This window comes from Balaenoptera musculus, chromosome 10 (assembly GCF_009873245.2).
Source record: "Balaenoptera musculus isolate JJ_BM4_2016_0621 chromosome 10, mBalMus1.pri.v3, whole genome shotgun sequence".
NCBI classification, from domain to species: Eukaryota; Metazoa; Chordata; class Mammalia; order Artiodactyla; family Balaenopteridae; genus Balaenoptera; species Balaenoptera musculus.
In genome coordinates, this window is record NC_045794.1 from 46,204,513 (window position 1) to 46,228,469 (window position 23,957).

The window sequence follows — 23,957 nt, forward strand, 5'->3', positions numbered from 1 at the left end:
TTGGGAGATCAGGAGATATTAATTTTGATTAAGGTATCTGGCAAGGCCCTGTGGATTAGGTAGATTTGATCAGGACCTGGATCATAAGGACTGAGGATGGGGGCTTAAAGATGGAAGTATGAGTTAAGGCTTGGAGTTAAAGTAAAAAGGTTGTGTTTTGTTATGTTGATGAAAAATAATCAATAGTCGATCTAAGAAAGAAATGGAAAAGTTTATTTGACCGAACCTGAGGATTATAACCTGGGAGACAGTCTTTCAGAAAGCTCTGAGCACTGTTCCACCCACTAGAAGTCACAGCAGTTAAAGAAGTTTTTGAGACAAAGTGTTATATGTCAAATGAATTATTGACAGAAGGAAGGTTATCTCCCAAGGAGTTATGGAGTAGTGGGTCATCCTGACCCTATACAAGATTAAGAAGGAATATCTTCTAAGAAGGTCTGGTTAATGCAGATGCACAGTAGTACACTCTAAGGGGGAGGGAGGAGGCCCAAACTGGCAGAGAAAAATTTTGTTTAAATTTTTCTTGTCTTGCCATAAAATATGAATTTTATTTCATCAATTATCAGAGAGTTATTTGCGGTGGCGAAAGAGTAGGGTGGGCGAATGGGCCTAGAAGAGGCAGAAAAAAAGTATTTGGGTCTTGTATTTTGAGGGTTTTGACCAGTCATTATAATTGCAGCTTTCAAACGTTTCTGAAAAACAGTGCTTTTAATACGGCTTGGGGCGTCAAGAGAGAGGTGGACCAGAGGCTGCAATTAGCCTGCTGGTGGACAAAGCAGGGAGTGCGAAGATGGCAGAAACCTTCAGAGGGAGAAGGGTACTTAATGGCCAGTACTGGTCAGGAGGTAAGGAAGGAGTGTGCACGAGTAAGCAGGGCTGCGGAACAAGGCTTATGGGGACGGCACAAGCACGCTGAGCGGCAAAGGCCAAGCCCACATCAGGCGGGTTGTAGTCTGCGAGGGTACTCGCCAACCCCAGCTCAGCCAGCAGGCGCTTGGCCCCGCCCCTTGCCCGCCTAACAGCCGTCGCCCCGCCCCGTTACCGTCTTCCCGCCCCGCGCCTGTGGCCCAGCGCTCCTTTGGTCTCCGGGCTTGTGGACCCCTGCGGCCGTCGCCCGGCTGGCGCCAGGTCGGCTCGGCGGAGGGAGGGCCTGGGCGGTGGGTAGGCGGGAGGGAGGTTCCCTTTCCCTGTCTCCACCCCCCGGGCCGCCTGAGGCGGGAGGAAGCAGCGGCAAAGTCCGTGGGCGGCATGGCAGGCGCTCCGGGTGAACGCGGCCCGGGCCCCGCTGCGGGGGAGCAGCTGCAGCAGCAACACGTCGGGTGCCAAGTCTTCCCGGAGCGGCTGGCTCAGGGGAAGCCACAGCAAGGGTTCCTCTCCAGCTTCTTCACCAACAACCAGAAGTGCCAGCTTATGCTCTTGCAGACGTTGGAGACAAGTAGGAGCCGTGAGCCTGGGGGCTGGGCGTCTGCGGAGGTTGCGGTGGGGGGTGTCTGAGACCCGGCGGGCAGGGAGGGGCCTTGGTCCGCTCCGCTAGGGGGCTCTGCGTTCAGCCCAGGTGTGTCGGGGGCGGGGTTCAGGCACCAGGTGCAGAGTTAAGGCAGATTCTTGTGGGGGCGGGTGTGGGAGTCTGAGCCTCAGTTTCCATCAGAGGAAGCGCTGAGGCCCCTTTCAGCACTCCTTTTGCTTGCGGCATAAATGAGTTGGGTTAGGAGTTTGCCCTTTCCGTCACGCGCACTGGTCTGACAGATCCTTTGATATTTTAGGTAAATTATGCAGTAATATGAGGAATTGAGAGTCCAGGTGAAGCAGAGTTTTAAAGAGCCATGTTAATTAAGGCATACCTGCTGAAACTGCACAACTCAGATGGGATTTGAACCCCGCCAAAACTCAGCTTGGGACTTGAACCCGCAGGCTGGGACTCGAACCCACTGCCTTTTAATTGAAATTGCACTCCTGGTCTCAGGACTTAATGAAGCTCAGGTTCTTTATGTCTCACTGCAGAAGGAATTCGGCGAGAGGCAAAGTGATAGGTAAGAAGTAGAGTTATTGAGAGAGGTACACACTCCATAGACAGAGTGTGGGCCATCTCAGAGGGGGAGAGGCCCTGGGAGATAAAGATTCCATAGACAGAGTGCAGTCTGTCTCAGAAGGTGAGAGCGGCCAGGAAATATGAGGTGGTTAGTTTTTATGGGCTGGGTAATTTCATAGGCTAATGAGTGGGAGGATTATTCCAACTATTTTGGAGAAGGGGTGGGGATTTCCAGGATTTGGGCCACTGCCCACTTTCTGGCCTTTTATAGTTAGCCTTGGAACTGTCATGGTGCCCGTGGGTGTGTCATGTAGCATATGCTAATGTATTACAATGAACGTATAATGAGGTTCAAGATCTACTGGAAGTTGAATCTTCTGCCATCTTGGGCCTAATCGGTTCTAACCAGGTTTTAACCAGTTTATGTCGTGTCCACAACAGCTATGTCATTCTGTAAGGGTTGTGCCCTGCCCTCTTCCCTCCTGTTAAAAACAAGTTGTAGGGGCTTCCCTGGTGGCGCAGTGGTTGAGAATCTGCCTGCCAACGCAGGGGACACGGGTTCGAGCCCTGGTCTGGGAAGATCCCACATGCCACAGAGCAACTGGGCCCGTGAGCCACAATTACTGAGCCTGTGCGTCTGGAGCATGTGCTCCGCAGCAAGAGAGGCCGTGACAGTGAGAGGCCCGCGCACCGCGATGAAGAGTGGCCCCCGCTTGCCACAACTAGAGAAAGCCCTCGCACAGAAACGAAGACCCAACACAGCCAAAAATAAATAAATAAATAAATTAAAAAAAAAAAAAACAAGTTGTGCAGTCCTACCCTTTGATGGAAAGAGTTCTTAACCTTCATACATGGGTGGACTTCAGAGTGTAGAAATTCCTGACATGGACTACGAAACCGTGTGTGTATGCTCCTAAGTGTGTTTTTCTGGGGAGAGAGTTCATAGCTCCATGATATTCTCAGAGAGGCCCACGATCCCAAAAAGGTTAAGAACCACTGTTGTGGGTTAAATAGGGACACCATCTGCTGACCAATTTTTCTCTAATCCCAGGGACATTGCACTAGAGATTTCTTAACTTTTTTACATTGCCATCTAAAGTTTACTTTAGATACATTTAGAAAATCAAAGACTTAAACTTATTGTTCCAAAGTAAGGTTACTGTTTCACAGCTGGCCAGTCACAGTTCAAAAGTCAACCACCCAATTATTTTCCAGCCTTCTTGAGATTACCTGCATCTAGGGAATCAAGGGAGGAGGAGGGGGAGTAGAGGAAATGATGACATTGTATTTACTTTGCAAATATGTATTGAATGCCTCCTAGGTTCTGGTTTGGGCAAATACAGAGAGGAGTTGGGACCCTGCCGTTAAGATGTTTCAAAGTGGAATGCAGTGGAAAGAACATAGGCTGCAGAATTAGACATGGGTTCAAATTTTGATCCCTTTCCTTATTACGTATGGAAGAGTGATTTAACTCTCTGATCTTCTCTATCTTTATCTGAGAAAAAAAAAAGGGAGTGGGGAGGGATAAAAATATCCCTTTTAGGGTTGTTGTGAGGAATAGATTTTATGAGTGTAAAGTGCCAGCATATCAAGCTGAATAAAGAAAAGGTAGCTGTTCTTACAGTGGCAGAGCCAAAAAGTGGAGCAAGAGTTGACATAGGTAGGATATGAGGAGGGCGAGGTGCTGAACTTGAGACCCAGTAGGAATTAACCCGCCTCAGCCTTCCAAGGGGAAGGCTGCTGGGAGAACCTGTTGGTATTAAAGCATCAACTTGAAGCTTTGAAATCCTATGCCTGGGGCAAGTGTGATGGGAGAAATCAGGCCTCAAGGGCGACTTTTGTTTTCTTTTTCTCCAAAGCAAATCCATTCTAAATACTGCAGGTCATTTTTGAAGTACCAAACCAATGTGCTCCCAGAAATTTTTTTTTTAAAAGAGGACTGTAGGCTTTTGAATCCATTTCAACTTTGTAAAACTCTTAGTTGCTTGAATAATAATGCATTTAGTATGGTGCCTGATATACACTAAATAATACTTATTATTAGTAATAATTGTTTTATTGTTAACACTCTTAAGAGGGGTCAGGTTAGTAAAGCAGTAACCTATACCTAACTTTCTCATCCCACACTACTTTTACTCACCTGTTTTTGCTTTCAGCACTTAAAAACCTTGATTTCTTTCTCTCTCTCTCTTTTTTTTTTTGCTTATGTCACGTAATTTGCTGTGCATTTATACTCTCAGATGGGACATCTATGCGAAAAGTTGATATTAGAGGCACTTGGGTTCATAATACTTTGCTGTAATTTTAGCAGGCTTATAGATTCTTTTCTTTTTATAAATAACAACTTCTATTTGTATTTTTCTCTTCTTGCTTTTTTTTTAAACATCTTTATTGGATTTTAATTGCTTTACAGTGTTGTGTTAGTTTCTGCTGTATAACAAAGTGAATCAGCTATATGCATATGTATATCCCCATATCCCCTCTGTCTTGTGTCTGCCTCCCACCCTCCTTATCCCACCCCTCTAGGTGGTCGCAAAGCACCGAGCTGATCTCCCTGTGCTGTGCAGCTGCTTCCCACTAGCTATCTATTTTATGTTTGGTAGTGTATATATGTCAATGCTACTCTCTCACTATATCCCAGCTTACCCTTCCCCCTCCCCATGTCCTCAAGTCCATTCTCTACATCTGTGTCTTTATTCCTGTCCTGCTCCTAGGTTCCTCTTTTTTTTTTTAGATTCCATATATGTGTGTTAGCATATGGTATTTGTTTTTCTCCTTCTGACTTACTTCACTCTGTATGACAGACTCCAACTCCATCCACCTCACTACAAATACCTCCATTTCATTTCTTTTTATGGCTGAGTAATATTCCATTGTATATATGTGCCACATCTTTATCCATTCATCTGTCGATGGACACTTAGGTTGCTTCCATGTCCTGGCTATTGTAAATAGAGCTGCAATGAACATTGTGGTACATGACTCTTTTTGAAGTATGGTTTTCTCAGGGTATATGCCCAGGAGTGGGATTGCTGGGTCATATGGTAGTTCTATTTTTGGTTTTTTAAGGAACCTCCATACTGTTCTCCATAGTGGCTGTATCAATTTACATTCCCACCAGCAGTGCAAGAGGGTTGCCTTTTCTCCACACCCTCTCCAGCATTTATTGTTTGTAGATTTTTTGATGATGCCATTCTGACCAGTGTGAGGTGTTACCTCATTGTAGTTTTGATTTGCATTTCTCTAATGATTAGTGATGTTGAGCATCCTTTCATGTGTTTGTCAGCAATCTGTATATCTTCTTTGGAGAAGCGTCTATTTAGGTCTTCTGCCCATTTATGTATTGGGTTGTTTGTTTTTTGATAATTGAGCTTCATGAGCTGCTTGTGTGTTTTGGAGATTAATCCTTTGTCCATTGCTTCCTTTGCAAATATTTTCTCCCATTCTGAGGGTTGTCTTTTCGTCTTGTTTATGGTTTCCTTTGCTGTGCAAAAGCTTTTAAGTTTCATTAGGTCCCGTTTGTTTATTTTTGTTTTTATTTCCATTTCTCTAGGAGGTGGGTCAAAAAGGATCTTGATGTGATTTATGTCATGGAGTGTTCTGCCTATGTTTTCCTCTAAGAGTTTTATAGTGTCCGGCCTTACATTTAGGTCTTTAATCCATTTTGAGTTTATTTTTGTATATGGTGTTAGGAAGTGTTCTAATTTCATTCTTTTACATGTAGCTGTCCAGTTTTCCCAGCACCACTTTTTGAAGAGGCTGTCTTTTCTCCATTGTATATTCTTGCCTCCTTTATCAAAGATAAGGTGACCATATGTGCGTGGGTTTATCTCTGAGCTTTCTATCCTGTTCCTTTGATCTATGTTTCTGTTTTTGTGCCAGTACCATACTGACTTGATTACTGTAGCTTTGTAGTATAGTCTGAAGTCAGGGAGCCTGATTCCTCCAGCTGTTTTTCTTTCTCAAGATTGCTTTGGCTATTCGGGGTCTTTTGTGTTTCCATACAAATTGTGCATTTTTTTTGGTTCTAGTTCTGTGAAAAATGCCATTGGTAGTTTGATAGGGATTGCATTGAATCTGTAGATTGCTTTGGGTAGTATAGTCATTTTCACAATGTTGATTCTTCCAATCCAAGAACATAGTATATCTCTCCATCTGTTTGTATTATCTTTAATTTCTTTCATCAGTGTCTTATCGTTTTCTGCATACAGGTCTTTTGTCTCCTTACGTAGGTTTATTCCTAAGTATTTTATTCTTTTAGTTGCAGTGGTAAATGGGAGTGTTTCCTTAATTTCTTATTCAGATTTCTCATCATTAGTGTACAGGAATGCAAGAGATTTCTGTGCATTAATTTTGTACCCTGTTACTTTACCAGATTCGTTGATTAGGTCTAGTAGTTTTCTGGTAGTATCTTTAGGATTCTCTATGTATAGTATCATGTCATCTGCAAACAGATGACTTCTTTTCTGATTTGGATTCGTTTTATTTCTTTTTCTTCTCTGACTGCTGTGGCTAAAACTTCTAAAACTATGTTGTATAATAGTGGTGAGAGTGGGCAACCTTGTCTTGTTCCTGATCTTAGAGGAAATGATTTCAGTTTTTCACCATTGAGAATGATGTTGGCTGTGGGTTTGTCATATAGCCTTTATTATGTTGACGTAGGTTCCCTCTATGCCTACTTTCTGGAGAGTTTTTATCATAAATGGGTGTTGAATTTTGTCGAAAGCTTTTTCTGCATCTATTGAGATGATCATATGGTTTTTATCCTTCAGTTTGTTAGTATGGTGTATCACATTGATTTGCATATATTGAAGAATCCTTGCATTCCTGGGATAAACCCCACTTGATCATGGTGTATGATCTTTTTAATGTGCTGTTGGATTCTGTTTGCTAGTATTTTGTTGAGGATTTTTGCATCTTAAGAGATATTGGCCTGTAGTTTTCTTTTTTTGTGACATCTTTGTCTGGTTTTGGTATCAGGGTGGTGGTGGACTCTTAGAATGAGTTTGGGAGTGTTCCTCCCTCTGCTATATTTTGGAAGAGTTTGAGAAGGATTAGGTGTTAGCTCTTCTCTAAGTGTTTGATAGAATTCGCCAGTGAAGCCATCTGGTCCTGAGCTTTTGTTTGTTGGAAGATTTTTAATCACAGTTTCAATTTCAGTGCTTGTGATTGGTCTTTTTATATTTTCTATTTCTTCCTGGTTCAGTCTCGGAAGATTGTGCTCTTCTAAGAATTTGTCCATTTCTTCCAGGTTGTCCATTTTATTGGCATATAGTTGCTTGTAGTAATCTCTCATGATCCTTTGTATTTCTGCAGTGTCAGTTGTTACTTCTCCTTTTTCATTTCTAATTCTGTTGATTTGAGTCTTCTCCCTTTTTTTCTTGATGAGTCTGGCTAATGGTTTATCAATTTTGTTTATCTTCTCAAAGAACCAGCTTTTAGTTTTATTGATCTTTGCTATTGTTTCCTTCATTTCTTTTTCATTTATTTCTGATCTGATCTTTATGATTACTTTCCTTCTGCTAACTTTGGGGGTTTTTTTTTGTTGTTGTTCTTCTTTCTCTAATTGCTTTAGGTGTAAGTTTAGATTGTTTATTTGAGATTTTTCTTGTTTCTTGAGGTAGGCTTGTATTGCTATAAACTTCCCTCTTAGAACTGCTTTTGCTGCATTCCATAGGTTTTGGATCGCTGTGTTTTCGTTGTAATTTGTCTCTAGGTATTTTTTGATTTCCTCTTTGATTTCTTCAGTGATCTCTTGGTTATTTAGTAACGTAGTGTTTAGCCTCCATGTGTTTGTGGTTTTTTTACGTTTTTTTCCCTGTAATTGTTGATTTCTAATCTCATAGCACCGTGGTCGGAAAAGATGCTTGATATGATTTCAGTTTTCTTAAATTTACCAAGGCTTGATTTGTGACCCAAGATGTGATCTATCCTGGAGAATGTTCTGTGTGCACTTGAGAAGAAAGTGTAATCTGCTGTTTTTGGATGGAATGTCCTATAAATATCAATTAAATCTATCTGGTGTATTGTGTCATTTAAAGCTTGTGTTTCCTTATTAATTTTCTGTTTGAATGATCTGTCCATTGGTGTAAGTGAGGTGTTAAAGTCCCCCACTATTATTGTATTACTGTCGATTTCCTCTTTTATAGCTGTTAGCAGTTGGCTTATGTATTGAGGTGCTCCTATGTTGGGTGCATATATATTTATAATTCTTTTATCTTCTTCTTGGATTGATCCCTTTGATCATTATGTAGTGTCCTTTCTTGTCTCTTGTGATAGTCTTTATTTTAAAGTCTATTTTATCTCCTATGAATATTGCTACTCCAGCTTTCTTTTGATTTCCATTTGCATGGAATATCTTTTTCCATCCCCTCACCTTCAGTCTGTATGTGTCCCTAGGTCTGAAGTGGGTCTCTTGTAGACAGCATATGTACAGGTCTTGTTTTTGTATCCATTCAGCCAGTCTGTGTCTTTTGGTTGGGGCATTTAACCATTTACATTTAAGGTAATTATCGATATGTATGTTCCTATTAACATTTTCTTAAATGTTTTGGGTTTGTTATTGTAGGTCTTTTTCTTCTCTTGTGTTTCCTGCCTAGAGAAGTTCCTTTAGCATTTGTAGATGGTTTGGTGGTGCTTAATTCTCTTAACTTTTGCTTATCTGTAAAGGTTTTAATTTCTCCATTGAATCTGAATGAGATGCTTGTTGGGTAGAGTAATCTTGGTTGTAGGTTTTTCCCTTTCAGCACTTTAAATATGCCCTGCCACTCCCTTGTGGCTTGCAGAGTTTCTGCTGAAAAATCAGCTGTTAACCTTATGGGGATTCCCTTTTATGTTATTTGTTGCTTTTCCCTTGCTACTTTTAATATTTTTTCTTTGTATTTAATTTTTGATAGTTTGATTAATATGTGTCTCAGCCTGTTTCTCTTTGGGTTTATCCTGTATGGGACTCTCTGCACTTCCTGGACTTGACTGACTATTTCCTTTCCCATGTTAGGGAAGTTTTCGACTCTAATCTCTTCAAATATTTTCTCAGACCCATTCTTGCTCTCTTCTTCTTCTGGGACCCCTATAATTCGAATGTTTGTGTGTTTAATGTTGTCCCAGAGGTCTCTGAGACTGTCCTCAATTCTCTTCATTCTTTTCTCTTTATTCTGCTCCCTGGCAGTTATTTCCACCATTTTGTCTTCCAGTTCACTTATCCGTTCTTCTGCCTCAGTTATTCTGTTATTGATTCCTTCTAGAGTATTCTTAATTTCAGTAATTGTGTTGTTCATCACTGTTTGTTTACTCTTTAGTTCTAGATCCTTGTTAAATGTTTCTTGTATTTTCTCCATTCTATTTCCAAGATTTTGGATCATCTTTACTATCATTACTCTGAATTCTTTTTCAGGTAGGTTGCCTATTTCATCTTCATTTATTTGCTCTTGTAGGATTTTACCTTGCTCCTTCCTCTGTAACATTTTTTTGTCGTTTCATTTTTTTTTTTTTTTTTGATGGGTGTCTTACTGGTTGTTTGGCCTGAGGCATCCAGCACTGGAGTTTGCAGGCAGTTGGATAGAGCTGGGTCTTGGTGCTGAGATGAGGACCTCCAGGAGGCCTCACTCCGGTTGATATTCCCTGGGGTCTGAGGTTCTCTGTTAGTCCAGCGGTTTGGACTCAGTGCTCCCACCACAGGAGCTTGGGCCCGACCTCCAGCCTGGGATCCAAGATCCCGCAAGCTTTGTGGTGCGTTTAAAAAAAAAAAAAAAAAAAGGAAGAAAGAAAGAAAAAAGAAACAGTACAATGTCAAAGAATAAAAAACAAAATAAAATTAGAAAGATAAAAAATATATTAGGAAAAATAAAACTGTAATTGAAACAACTGCAGCATGGTAAAATAAAACCACAACAGAAGAAAGAAAAAAAAAGGGGGGGTGAACAAGCCAAAAGGAGAGAACAATAACAAAGTATAAAGAATAAAATAAAATTAGAAAAATAAAAGATTTATTAGGAAAAATAAAAATATAAAAGAATGAACAACAATGAATTAATAAGGTAAAACAGAACCCCAATGTAAAAGTGGAAAAAAAGAAAAAAAATAAATAAAGCCTTGGCTATGGGGGTGGAACTTAGACAGGGGCAGAACTCAGGCAGGGGTGGGGTTTAGGGTGGGGCAGGACCTAGGCAGCTTGGGGGTGACGTTTGAGCACAGCGCGGGGCCTCTGCTTAGGACCTGCCTGCGGAAGGGGAGAGGCAGCACGTCAAAAGGAGGGCCTCTGGAGTGTGGAGTTCCGGAGTCTGGAGGTAGGGCGCTGAGTGAGGGTGTGTGGGTGGGGTTTAGGTCCAGCGCATTGGCGGGGGTCTCAGAGGGTGTCTCCGAGTGTAGAGGTGGGGCCCTGGGTGGGGGTGTAGGGGCGGGGCTTGGGCTCTGCGGGGCACGAGGGAGGCTCCAAGGGCAGAGGATTAGGCCCGGGAGCCCAACAGGCTTCCCGGTGCCTAAGTGGACAGGGAAAGCACTGGCCCCGTTCCTTCTTGCCCCTCCCCCACCATCTCCCACAGGGTCTCCCCATTGCCACTGGACCCCTAACCGTGGGGGGTCCTGCTGGGTGTAGGAATTCCTCCCCTCCCCCAGCCACCCCTCTGGGGTGCTGGTCCCGGAGGTCCGGCCTTTACTTTTGCTCCCCCTTCCCTCCCTCCCACTCCCTCAGGACCTGTGTGGCTGGAGGGGGCCTAGGTGGGCAGAGGATCAGGCCTGGGATCTCAGCAGGTTCCTGGGGACCCAAGTGGGCAGGGGAAACATGGCAACTCTCCCTTTTGATACTCTGCCCTCCCAGTGGTTCCCCAATTTCCCCCTTCGGGTGTGGGAATCCCTTGCCCTCCCCCAGCTGCCCCTCAGGGGCGCCAGTCTCGTCCGGCCTCCACTTCTCCTCCCCCTTCGCTCCCCCAATGCCCCATGTCCTACCCAGTTGCTGGGGTTCCTCCCATCCCCTTAGGTGTCTGTGGTCCCCCACCAGTGCCTGGTAAGTGCCCTAGTTGTGAGGAGACGCGCATTCTGCATCCTCCTAGTATGCTGTCTTGACTCCGCCCCCGCTTTTTTTTATAAAGTTTTTTTAAAAAAATTTATTTATTTTTGGCTGCATTGGGTCTTCGTTGCTGTGTGCGGGCATTCTCTAGTTGTGGCGAGCAGGGGCTACTCTTTGTTGCAGTGCTTGGGCTTCTCGTTGTGGTGGCTTCTCTTGTTCCAGAGCATGGGCTCTAGGTGCGCAGGCTTCAGTAGTTGCAGCACAGAGGCTCGGTAGTTGTGGCTCTCAGGCTCTAGAGCTCAGGCTCAGTAGTTGTGGCGCATGGGCTTAGTTGCTCTGCAGCATGTGGTATCTTCCCGGACCAGGGATCGAACCCGTGTCCCCTGCATTGGTAGGCGGATTCTCAACCACTGTGCCACCAGGGAAATCCCTCATAGATTCTTAGAAGTGGGGGGCCTCAGGAGTCATCTAGGCCTTTCCAACCCCCATCACTGAGCAGAAACCTCTGTGCCATCAATTGACCAGAGTGTTTATAGACCTCTGCTGGAACAGGTTATCTTTTTTCTTTTTTTAAAATTTTAGAATTTTATTTATTTTTTTATACAGCAGGTTCTTATTAGTTTTCCATTTTATACATATTAGTGTATATATGGTCAATCCCAATAGACTTTTTTTTTTTTTTTAAACATCTTTACTGGAGTATAATTGCTTTACAATGGTGTGTTAGTTTCTGCTTTATAACAAAGTGAATCAGTTATACATATACATATGTTCCCATATCTCTTCCCTCTTGCATCTCCCTCCCTCCCACCCTCCCTATCCCACCCCTCTAGGTGGTCACAAAGCACCGAGCTGATCTCCCTGTGCTATACGGCTGCTTCCCACTAGCTATCTATTTTACATTTGATAGTGTATATATGTCTATGCCACTCTCTCATCCTGTCACATCTCACCCCTCCCCCTCTCCATATCCTCAAGTCCATTCTCTAGTAGGTCTGTGTCTTTATTCCCGTCTTGCCACTAGGTTCTTCATGGCCTTTTTTTTTTTTTTTCGTTAGATTCCATATATATGTGTTACCATACTGTATTTGTTTTTCTCTTTCTGACTTACTTCACTCTGCATGACAGACTCTAACTCCATCCACCTCACTACAAATACCTCCATTTCATTTCTTTTTATGGCTGAGTAATATTCCATTGTATATATGTGCCACATCTTTATCCATTCATCTGTCGATGGACACTTAGGTTGCTTCCATGTCCTGGCTACTGTAAATAGAGCTGCAAGGAACATTGTGGTACATGACTCTTTTTGAATTATGGTTTTCTCAGGGTATATGCCCAGGAGTGGGATTGCTGGATCATATGGTAGTTCTATTTTTAGTTTTTTAAGGAACCTCCATACTGTTCTCCATAGTGGCTGTATCAATTGACATTCGCACCAGCAGTGCAAGAGGGTTGCCTTTTCTCCACACCCTCTCCAGCATTTATTGTTTCTAGATTTTTTGATGATGGCCATTCTGACCGGTGTGAGATGATATCTCATTGTAGTTTTGATTTGCATTTCTCTAATGATTAATGATGTTGAGCATTCTTTCATGTGTCTGTTGGCAATCTGTATATCTTCTTTGGAGAAATGTCTATTTAGGTCTTATGCCCATTTTTGGATTGGGTTGTTTGTTTTTTTGTTATTGAGCTGCATGAGCTGCTTGTAAATCTTGGAGATTAATCCTTTGTCAGTTGCTTCATTTGCAAATATTTTCTCCCATTCTGAGGGTTGTCTTTTGGTCTTGTTTATGGCTTCCTTTGCTGTGCAAAAGCTTTTAAGTTTCATTAGGTCCCATTTGTTTATTTGTGTTTTTATTTCCATTTCTCTAGGAGGTGGGTCAAAAAGGATCTTGCTGTGATTTATGTCATAGAGTGTTCTGCCTATGTTTTCCTCTAAGAGTTTGATAGTGTCTGGCCATACACTTAGGTCTTTAATCCATTTTGAGTTTATTTTTGTGTATGGTATCAGGGAGTGTTCTAATTTCATACTTTTACATGTACCTGTCCAGTTTTCCCAGCACCGCTTATTGAAGAGGCTGTCTTTTCTCCACTGTATATGCTTGCCTCCTTTATCAAAGATAAGGTGACCATATGTGCGTGGGTTTATCTCTGGGCTTTCTATCCTTGGAACAGGTTATCTTTGAGGCCCTTTGAGGCTGTTGGGCTCTTGTATCGACAGCTTTAATTGTTGGAAAAATCCTTTCTCATACTGAGTTGAAATGTGCCCTGTGTAACTTCTGCCCTTTGGTCCTTGTACTGCCCTCTGAAGAAATGTTGGCTGAATTTATTCCCACATGGCACCCCTTCAGATACTTGAAGGTACTGTGGCCCTAGTTAAGTCTTTTTTCTCTTTTCTAAATCTACAGATCCCTTTCTTGCTTCCTGTGGAAAATAGTCCTGAACTGTTCTAGTCACCTTCTCCTATGGAACAGCTTCGGTTGGCAGGTCCTGTTTAGAGTATGGTACTCAGAATGGGACACTATTCACAGACCAGGACAGACAACAGTGGGCCTACCTACTGCCTTCCTCTAATCTGGATACTATGCTGCTGTTTGTTTCTATGGATATTGGTCCCAAATTTCCTCAGTCTTTTGGTGTGTGTGTGTGTGTGTGTGTGTGTGTGTGTGTGTGTGTGTGTGTGTGTGTGTGTGTGTGTATATATATTTATTTATTTATTTTTAAAAATAAATTTATTTATTTATTTATGCCTGTGTTGGGTCTCCGTTGCTGCATGCAGGCTTTCTCTAGTTGCGGCAAGCAGGGGCTACTCTTTGTTGTGGTGCGTGGGCTTCTCATTGCGGTGACTTCTCATCACGGAGTACGGGCTCTAGGTGTGCGGGCTTCAGTAGTTGTGGCATGCAGCTCAGTAGTTGTGGCTCACGGGCTCTAGAGCACAGGCTCAGTAGTTGTGGCACATGGGCTTAGTTGCTCCGCGTCCTGTGGGATCTTCCCGGACCAGGGCTAGAACCCGTGTCCCTGCATTGGCAGGTGGATTCTCAACCACTGCGCCACCAGGGAAGCCCCTTGGTATATATTTTTATACATTGTGTTTGATCATTTAACTGAAAAACATATTTGATGTTATCTAAGATGTTTGGTACTACCCATTTTCGTATTTCTATCAGTGTTTCATTTCATTAAAGACTTGCTTTTACGTTAATTTAAGCTTAGCTTTTCATATTCATTTTTTATCATTTTTAAGATAGTATTACTTTGCTAAGATTTGTGAGGTTTTGTTTGATAATATCTTATACTGCTATTTGGATAATTTAATTGGTGCTCTTTTTGTCCAATTACCATATGTAACTGAATCAATATCTTTCTAGATCCGTATGTTAAACTGCTGCTTGATGCCATGAAGCATTCAGGTTGGTAAGTGAATCTTTTTGAAATGCTGCTCTATATTCTGGCTGCTGCAAACAAAAAATCCCCACCAAAACTGGAAGTACTTCAGATATTTCACTTCAGGCCACAAAGCCCTTTCCATATGGTAGGTGGTGGTGGTTGGCTACACTCTCTCCAGGCAGGCCTTGTTCTCTCTGGACCTCTTCAGCCCTAACTCCACATCTCTGGCTCTACTATTCACCTCAGGTATTTAGTAAAGACGATACTTAAAATCTTACTTGTAAGTAACCACCAAACCTGGTTTTTCCACTATGCCAGTCTCAGCATTATCCTTAATGGAGAAGAAATCTCAGCTTGTTATGCATGTAGAAGCCTTCCAGGTGTTGTTTAACTTTGAGGAGATCGGAAGAAGTGATTTCTGAGGTCCACTTTTTTTTTTTTTTTTTTTTTTAAATAACATGATCTCTTTATTACAGTTTTTTTTTTTTTTTTTTTTTAATTTTATAGCTACTTTTTTAAATTTTTATTTATTTATTTATTTTTGGCTGTGCTGGGTCTTCGGTTCGTGCGAGGGCTTTCTCTAGTTGCGGCAAGTGGGGGCCACTCTTCGTCGCGGTGCGGGGACCGCTCTTCATCGCGGTGCGCGGGCCTTTCACTATCGCGGCCCCTCCCGTTGCGGGGCACAGGCTCCAGACGCGCAGGCTCAGTAGTTGTGGCTCACAGGCCCAGCCGCTCCGTGGCATGTGGGATCTTCCCAGACCAGGGCTCGAACCCGTGTCCCCTGCATTAGCAGGCAGATTCTCAACCACTGCGCCACCAGGGAAGCCCTGAGGTCCACTTCTTAACATTCTGGCCCAAGGGCAGAAACTACAGCGTATTTCCAATATGGTCTTAATTAGTTGATCAAATTCTTTATGGAATCATAGCGTAGAATTTGAACTGGGATAGATTTTGCAGAGACAGTTTCCATATTTACAGATGAGAGACCTGAGCCCTGAAGGTGTTGAGTTGCTTTCCCAAGGTGTCCTATGTGGTAGTGATGGAGAGATGTGTCATCCGGGTCTCCTGGCCCAGGGCTGTTTCCCCTGTGCCCCATGCACACTACTTCTGGACGTTGTCTTTTTAATCCATTCTTACCTTCCAGCGCTGTTAACAAAGAAAGACACTTTTCTTGTGAAGACTGTAATGGAAATGTCAGTGGAGGTTTTGATGCTTCGGTGTCTCAGGTAGGCGGTCTACCAAGTTGTCTTCTTTCCTCCAGTTCTCTCTCCTGATGTTTGCTGATTGGCATCTACGTGCTGGGCATTCCATTTGGTAGACTTTGTGTAGAATTCAAAAAATGAGTTAATTGTGGTCCTTTTACTCTTAAGGTCCTTACATCTCACAGGGGAGACAAGACAGGAACGCAGAGACAATGATAAAATTTGAGGCGGGTTAAACTGTTTGAGGTGGGTGTGGTTACCACAATGGGACAGTGATGTGATTGACTGAAAGATGCCAACAGATTCAGCTAGAGGATGTAAAGGCTCTTCAGGGGCAAAGAAGACAAAGACTGTTGCCAAAAGCAGGGGTAGCATGAGCAAAGGTGACGTGTTGAGAAAGCACAAGGTGTATTTGGAGAATGGCATGTTGTCTTGTTCAGCTGGAGGGCAGGAATGCATGGGGAATGAGGAGAAATAGGATTGGAAAGAAAGATAGGCTATATGGTGGGAGGCTTTGAATGCCAAGATAGAGTTTCACCTTTACACAGTGAGAAGTGATAGATCTTTGAGAATTTTTGATGAGGAGAGTGAGTTTTCTCATCTGTAAAATATGGGTAATGATTGTATTTATCTTATAGAATGGTTATGAGAATTAAATGAGATTTCTCTTGTAAACTACTTATCATAGTAAGCAGAGCACTTAAGTCAATAAATGTTATAAGTTTTAAGTCAATGGGGGGTTTTGACAGTCTTGAGGTGGTAGATGGATATGTCATGTGATATGAGGGTAGATAAAAGTGTTATAAGTCAACTGTTTCCATCATGAATATATAACACATTTAAGTACATTTAATTGTTTCCTGCTAGGGAATTTTATATGTATTTTAGTTATTTATAGCTGTTTCACAGTAATCATGGGAAAGAGCAACATAGCAGAGGGGTGAGATGTCTGAGTTTTGGAGTCAGATAGACTTTGAGTTCAAATCCTAGTTCCCCTGCTTATTAGCTGTGGGGCTTGGGCAAGTTATTCGTTTTATTCTCAGTTTCCTCATTTGTAAATTGATAATCGCAACACCTCTAGCTCCCAAGATGGGTCTTGGTAAGTTCATCCTCTTTGGGGGTTAAATAGAGTGCACATTTTGAATCTTCATCTTATTTCTCAGCAGTGTTATACACAGTTGGGCACTCTTTTTTTTTTTTAATTAAAATTTTTGTTGTGAAGTATCTCATTCATATAGAAGAGTAAAATACCTGTATGTACACTTTCAGTCATAATAGTAAAATGAACATCTATATAACTACCACCCAGATTTGAGAAATAAAACACTGCCAGGACTTCAGAAGCCTGTGTGCCCCTCTTGGGTCACAACCCCCTCCCTTCCTTTTTCTGACTTCTGTGATAACCATTCCCTGCTTGTCTGAATGGTTTTGCCATCTATGTGTACAGTCCAACAATGTGTTTAGTTTCCTCCTTTTAAGCTTTATACTTGGGGTCATGTGTAATACTTTGTCATTTTATGAAATCATACAGTCTTTGTAACTTAATTCTTTCGTTCAACGTTGTGAGATTCTTCTGTGTTGTTGTGTGCACCTCTGGTTAATTTAGTTTGTGTTGTATATTATGTCTGTAGTAGAGTTTACTCTACTCTTTGTATGTCTGTAGTAGAGTTTACCCTATCGAGTATTGATTGTTTCCAACTTTATTATTATTATAAACAATGCTGCTGTGAATATTCTTCACCTTCTCTCCCAGTGCTCGTGGGCAAGAGTTATTCCAAGGTATCTGGCTAGAGTGGAGGTCATATCACATGCATACACTTGACTTTAACAGCTAATGCCACTTTCTTGCCATGGTTTCCAGTATGCAAGACTCTTGTGGTTGCTCCTTTGCTAACTTAGCTTCCTCTACCAGCCCTTAAATGAAGTCCCTTAATCCTTGGTGTTAGAGCCCCTTCTTTTCTACTCTGCACTCTACCAAGGGGATCTCATTTACTTTGCTGGGTCAGAGCTTTCTCTTGAACTCCACATCCATATAGCCAAGTGTTCACTGAACACCTACACTTGGATGTCCTAAAGGCACCTCAGACCTGACATGTCCAAGTTCAAATTGATTTTTATCATCTCCATCCCCACCCAACCTGGTCTTTTAGTTTTGCATATCTCGGTGAACAGTACCACCATCCGTCCTATTACCCATGCCAGAAATTTAAGGATCATCCTTGATACCTCTGATTCCCTTCCCATATTCTATCCAACACCAAATTTTGTCCAGTCTACCTCCTAAATACCTTTTTAGGCTCGCACCATCCTAGCTCTGGGACTATTATCTCTTGCCTAGAATACTTCTTTCGCCTTCAACTAGTCTCTATGCATCCAGTTTCGATCATCTTTTGTTTATTTTTCCAACTGTGGTCAAAAGGATAAAAACAAAATAAAACACCCCCCGTTTCACTACTCCCTTTCAGTGACTTCCCAATGTTGTCAGGATAAAGAGTGATTTGGCCCCTGCTGACCTCACCAGCCCTGTCTCATGCCTACAGCCTCCAACTTTCTGCTTCGTACTACAGGCCTGCCTTCAGCTTCTCAAACATTCTTTTCCTTCAACCCTCCCCCTACCCTTTGCCTATGTTGTTCTCTGTCTGGAATGCTCCCTTCCCCTCTCCTCGAATTTAACTCCTGTTCATCCATTAGATCTCAGTTTAAACATTCCTTCTGCAGAAAAGCCTTTCCCAACCCTGCAGACCAGGTCAGGGACTTTCATTGTATGTACTCGTGACAACCTGGGTTTTTCTTCATGACAACTGTCACTGCATGTGTTTAAACATTTTGGTAAATATTTGATTAATTTCTGTCTCCATTAGTAGATTATAAATCTCTAGTAGGTCTTGATAAATATTAGTTGAATAAATGAATGTTGAATGAATGTATATAAAATATCTGGGACATGTCCCAGTGTCTGGCACACAGTAAGTACACAGTAAGTGGGGACTATTATTATTAGGACCCCTCACGTCTTTATTATTCTTATAGGGTCCTGCTCAGTGTGCTGCTGGCTCTTTGCACTTCTTTCTGAAGCTCTTTCTGAGGACTTTTCCTGGCAATTCTAGTAGAATGGGACAGTGTGGTCATTCATTGTTGATTCATTGCTTATTGAGAAACTTGATAAGAAACATTTTACACATATTCTCATTTAATTCTCACAATTCTAAGAGGTAGGTACTCTAAGTCATCTCCTTTTTTATAGTTGAGGAAACTGAGGCACAGAAAGCTTAAGAAACTTGCCCAAGGTCACTGACTTAGTGAGGAGTGGGGCTGGAATTTGAATCTCCCTGCTTCATTCCAGGGTCCACTCTTAATATAAGACTGTGGAGTCTAAGATGGCTGGTACAGTCAACCCAGTGAGGATGGTGTGTGAGTAAATGTCCTTAAACTAAGTGCTGTGTAGTCCAGAGAGAGGAGAAGGGAGAAGTTAGCCATTGGGAAGGCTTCATGGAGCATGTATGGTGAAGACCGAGCCTTGATGGAGGGGTGGGTGTTGGGTCGATAGAGTGGGTGAGGCTTTCCAAGCAGTTGAGCCCACTCAGGTGGGAGAGAAGATGGAATCTACGAAGTGAGAGTAGATCTCAGAAATAACCGAACTTTCCTCATTTTGGTGCTTCTTAGATTGTTTTGTGCCAGAATAATATCTGTAATCAGGCCCATATGAACAGAGTGGTCACCCATGAGCTCATTCATGCATTCGATCATTGTCGAGCTCATGTCGACTGGTTCACCAACGTCAGGCACTTGGCCTGCTCTGAGGTAAGTTTTATTGTAGAAGGTACTTTTCCCCCAAGGACACTGTTGTGTGTTTGAACATTTTATTCAAGTATGATTTATTTAAACGTATTCCTTTTCTTGTCATAATTCCACATTAGTCTTCAGTTTCCATTTTTAACTATTGAATACAATTCTTTTAGATACAGCAGGTAGACATTTTAAGTATCTTTTTAGAATTGTCTTAAATATAACCTTTAAATCCTAATAATAGTGATGACTTTTAATAATAAGCTATTTTTCCTATGGAATAAACTATATAATACAAAAAATTTATAGTTAACATTTACTGAGGGGCCGTGTGCCAAACCCTGTGCTGTTTGTGGACTCTTATTTAATATTCACAACAGCCCATTGAGGTAGATACTGTTATCCCCGTTTTATTTCTGTGAAAAGTGAGGCAGTTGTTCAGATACCGTACATAGTAAGTGGCAGAGGCAGGATTACAACCAGGGTTCTTGACTGGTTTGCTGTGCTGCCTTCCATAGGTAAAGTTCCTAGCTTTCCCTAGAGTAAAACAGTTTGTTTCAAAAATACAACATAGGAAGATATTTATTATTAAGCATTTTGGGTTGCTGTCAGAAATACACACATATATATGCTCCTAGAAAGACATGTGTATTTCATACTTGCATTTCATTAATTGAAGAGTGCAATGTGCTGAGAAGCTAAAGAAAACTAATATAAATTTCAAGCTTATACTTTAAAACTTATTTTCTCTTTCCCTTGAAATTAATAAGCAGCCTCACTGCATCTGATTATAACTCATATTATTTGGAAAGAAGACCGAAATCTGAGCTTTTAAATATTTCTCTCCCTTGGGTGTTATGAGAATTAATGCCTGTTAGCTAGTTAAAGTGTGTTAAGTGCTTTGAGCTCCTCAGAGGAATGAAGCCATGTTATTATAGAAGTAACAAGAAGTGGGCCATTCTGATTGCAGTGAATGAGCAAAAACGTGGCCATGTTGGCTGTAGAATCCATGTGGGTAGTTCCATGACTTTTTCACCTATTAAAGCTGCTTTTTACCTTAAAGATATAGAAAATTAGAAAATACATACTAACTTCAGGCTGTCATGTTCATAGCATGACCAGTTTGGAATGTTCTTGATTCTCTGTACCACTTAATTTTTCATAGGCCACTCAAGACCCTGGAGGAAGGGCATGAACTTACACAGGTTTAAGGGACGGTCCAAGAGAGTTTCAGTGATTTGGGCTAGGAGAGCTGGGAGGTTTGTGTGCCTAAAGTGTCTTAGGTACTGATGTATTCAGTTTTAAGCTCACATTGAAACTCAGTTTGTAGATCTTTGGAAGAATGCTTTCTTGAAGTCCTTTTGGTAATTTCTAGAAGTGCTTGTATTTTGTAGAGAGCATAATCTTTACCTTTGAGGTCCAACTCTTTGACTCTTGGTTCCAAAAGAAATTAGTTCTGTCTGTAAGACTCTGGTGGAAAGTTTTGAAAATTCCCTTTGAATAGGTGATTGCCCCCAGTGTATTTGGCGCTGCCTAGTGTAGCTCATGGATATCTGCTCTTTTTCTTAAGAACTTCTTAAGTCAATAGAATTTAAAAAAAAATCTTACAGGTACTCTGTTTCAGAAAAATATACCAATTTTATATTCTTTTATAATTAAAAAAATCAGTTGATATAAAGGTGTAGAGCACAAGTGCTTATTTTCTTTTTGTTTGCCTTCTGTCTTTGTGATAGGTTCGAGCTGCTAACCTTAGTGGAGACTGCTCACTTTTAAATGAAATACTCAGGTTACATTTTGGATTAAAACAACACCATCAGGTAAAAACTAACATATGAAATCATTTACTGTTAAGAGTGCTATGAGTGGAAATAATGAATAGAAAAATGAGAAGTACATTTAGTATTTGAAATTTGAAAGAACTACTTATATGAAAGAATACAAAATGTGTATCACTTAAGCCAAATAGATGGAATTCAGTTCTATTTTATAATTATGGGCAAGCTATGTGACTAAGTGAGAGATTTTCACAGTGAAAAGAGCTACGGTCTCACACGTGGGATACTTTTGGATGGGGGTAGATAAGGACTGGACGTGAAATCACAGCCTGTCTTACTTTTATCCTAACAGCACTGGACTTGTGTTTTGAAACCATCACAGTATTCTCTAGACAAAAAAGTAATACCTGTCAGCACAGAGACTGCACTTCAGTGCAGTGTGTATTAGCACACCTTTAAAGGCTATGTGACGTGACAGCCAAGCTTTGGATCAGCACAGACTTGATTATGATGAGCTGAGCTGAGAGATTTTGTAAACAAAACAAAATGAAAACTATAGGCAAGATTATCCTGCTAGAAAGTTTTTTTGTGTTGTTGTTGTCTAAAAGAAACACTTTATTTTTTTTAATTGGGGTATAGTTGTTTTACAATGTTGTGTTAGTTTCTACTGTACTAGAAAGCTTTTAAGGTCCACGATAGATGGGCATGGGGAGAAGAAGTTTAGAACTGATGGACTGGTGAAGAATGTGAGCAGTTCTGCCCATAGCAACCAAGGGGCTCTGTGTCCACACTTAGGAGAAAGGCTGGTCAGAGCTCTTCTATGGGAAGAGGTTGCTGGGCCAATTTGTCAGGTTCATGGGCATCAGGATAGTAGTTTTAACCAGATGCAAAAAGGACAGGCTTGGAACAACAGCAGGAAGGCCCTTGGTTCTCCAGAGAAAAGAGTAACAACTCTGGGGAGGAAGGTAGAAAGTCACAGTGAACTACGAAGAGAAATTTTGAACTCGGTGAATGGGAGTTAGTTAGAAGGCAAACCTGGGGCCTGGGAAGGGTGGCTACTCTGATAGGGCTGTTATGCTTTCAGCCTGTGCCAAGTCCGCTTAGTGATGTGCCCCTGACTTGTGCTGCATGTCTTCCATGCCCTCCAATCCCTGCTCATCTGGTGAATTCAGCTCAGGCAGCATTTGAATGGGCAGTGTGTTCTGGCTCTCGGTGGAAGTAGGACATCCTACATCAGAACATCCCAGAGAAGAGGCTAATGCAGTTAAGGCATGTAATCCGGGGTCCAGAGTCTTTGAAAGAGAAATCTTTCCTCTTTTTAACTTGGGTAGCAGCAGCAGAAAATGAATAGAACTAGCAATAGGATGGAAAATACGTGGAGGTAGTGGGAGAAGAGTCCTAGAGAACAGAGTCCCTGCTTTTGTACAGTATGTACCCAAGAAAAAAGTTGTTTGATTTTTTGTTTTCCCCTGAAAAATTAGGATGCCATCAAATTTTGTGTGTATGTATGTGTGGTTTCCTGTTGCCTCCAGGGGAGATGCCCCTCTCGAAGGAAAAGTTATCTAGCATTGGTCACCTGAAAAGCTAAGGGAGAGAGAGGCACAGGAGTATATTTCATATTTATTCAAATTAAAAAACTCAACCAGAACCTTATTTATAGACTTTTATGATATTGCAAATTTGGAGTTATTGTTTAGCAGATACTGCCTAGAAATTATCATCATTAGGAAAGATGAGAAGAAGGGAGGAGGGGAAGGAGATCTTACTTATACCTAAATAATTTTAGATTGAGCTAAACATGTTCCATAATTTAATCTTTCTTCTTTGGACTGACAGAAATTAATAAAATAACATGAGAGGAAATTAATTTTGACTGTGGTTCACACATTGTATAAAATGTTACTATTTCATGACAAAATTTTCATATATTTATAAAATTAAAGCCACATACTTTTCTCCTTAGACTTGTGTGCGAGACAGAGCCATTCGTTCTATCCTGGCTGTTAGGAACATCAGCAAAGAAGTAGCTCAGAAGGCTGTTGATGAAGTTTTTGAATCTTGTTTCAATGACCATGAACCTTTTGGAAGGATCCCTCATAATAAGACCTATGCAAGATATGCTCATAGAGACTTTCAAAACCGGGATCGGTACTACTCAAATATATGAAGACGATGACATTTTATATTGCAGAGCTTCAGTGATCATGAAGAAAGTGTGGTTCCCAAGTGGACAAACATAAAACGTAAATGATCAATTAAATACAGAGAAGACACAGAAGATGCTGATTCTAGCATCAGAAAAAGTAACTGTGGTAAGAAATGAAACTGCCTTAAACTCCAAGGCAAAAATTGTATCTTTGTAGCTAACCATTTGGTAAATAAGGCAAATAAATTGCATTTTAAAATTTTCTACAATGTACTTGTTATTGTGTTTTATTTTTTATGATTGTGATTTACTTTTATTACATTTTAAAACTTGATTATGAAACCTGTGAAGTATGCCCTTTATGATGTGTATGTCTTCTTTGGAAAAATGTCTATTCAAATCCTCTGCCCATTTTAAAATCAGGTTGTTTGTTTATTTTGATGTTGAGTTGTATGAGTTCTTTGTATATTTTGGATGGTAACCCCTTATCAGATATTGTTTGCAAATATCTTCTCCCATTCAGTAGGTGGCCTTTTCATTTTGTTGATGGTTTCTTTTGCTGTGCAAAAGCTTTTTAGTTTGATGTAGTCCCATTTGTTTATTTTTGCTGTTGTTTCCCTTG

General features: G+C 41.3%; 1 protein-coding gene across 9 annotated transcripts in view; it reads left to right on the forward strand.

The window, feature by feature from the left end:
• Nucleotides 1-23,598, forward strand: part of ATP23 (ATP23 metallopeptidase and ATP synthase assembly factor homolog) — an 89,534-nt gene extending 65,936 nt beyond the window's left edge. For 3 of the 9 annotated variants that reach the window (XM_036867032.1, XM_036867033.1, XM_036867034.1), the window contains 5 exons: nucleotides 14,408-14,453; nucleotides 15,571-15,652; nucleotides 19,292-19,429; nucleotides 21,148-21,231; nucleotides 23,153-23,598. In XM_036867032.1, the coding sequence (XP_036722927.1) occupies nucleotides 14,437-14,453; nucleotides 15,571-15,652; nucleotides 19,292-19,429; nucleotides 21,148-21,231; nucleotides 23,153-23,356 (525 nt within the window). In that variant the 5' untranslated portion in view covers nucleotides 14,408-14,436 and the 3' untranslated portion in view covers nucleotides 23,357-23,598. Of the gene's footprint in view, nucleotides 1-679; nucleotides 846-894; nucleotides 1,445-11,431; nucleotides 11,586-13,214; nucleotides 13,527-14,407; nucleotides 14,454-15,569; nucleotides 15,653-18,658; nucleotides 18,841-19,291; nucleotides 19,430-21,147; nucleotides 21,232-23,152 lie in introns of those variants that run through there. The other 6 variants (XM_036867031.1, XM_036867030.1, XM_036867035.1 and 3 more) reach the window with 6 other exon arrangements.
• The last annotated feature ends 359 nt before the right edge of the window (nucleotides 23,599-23,957 follow it).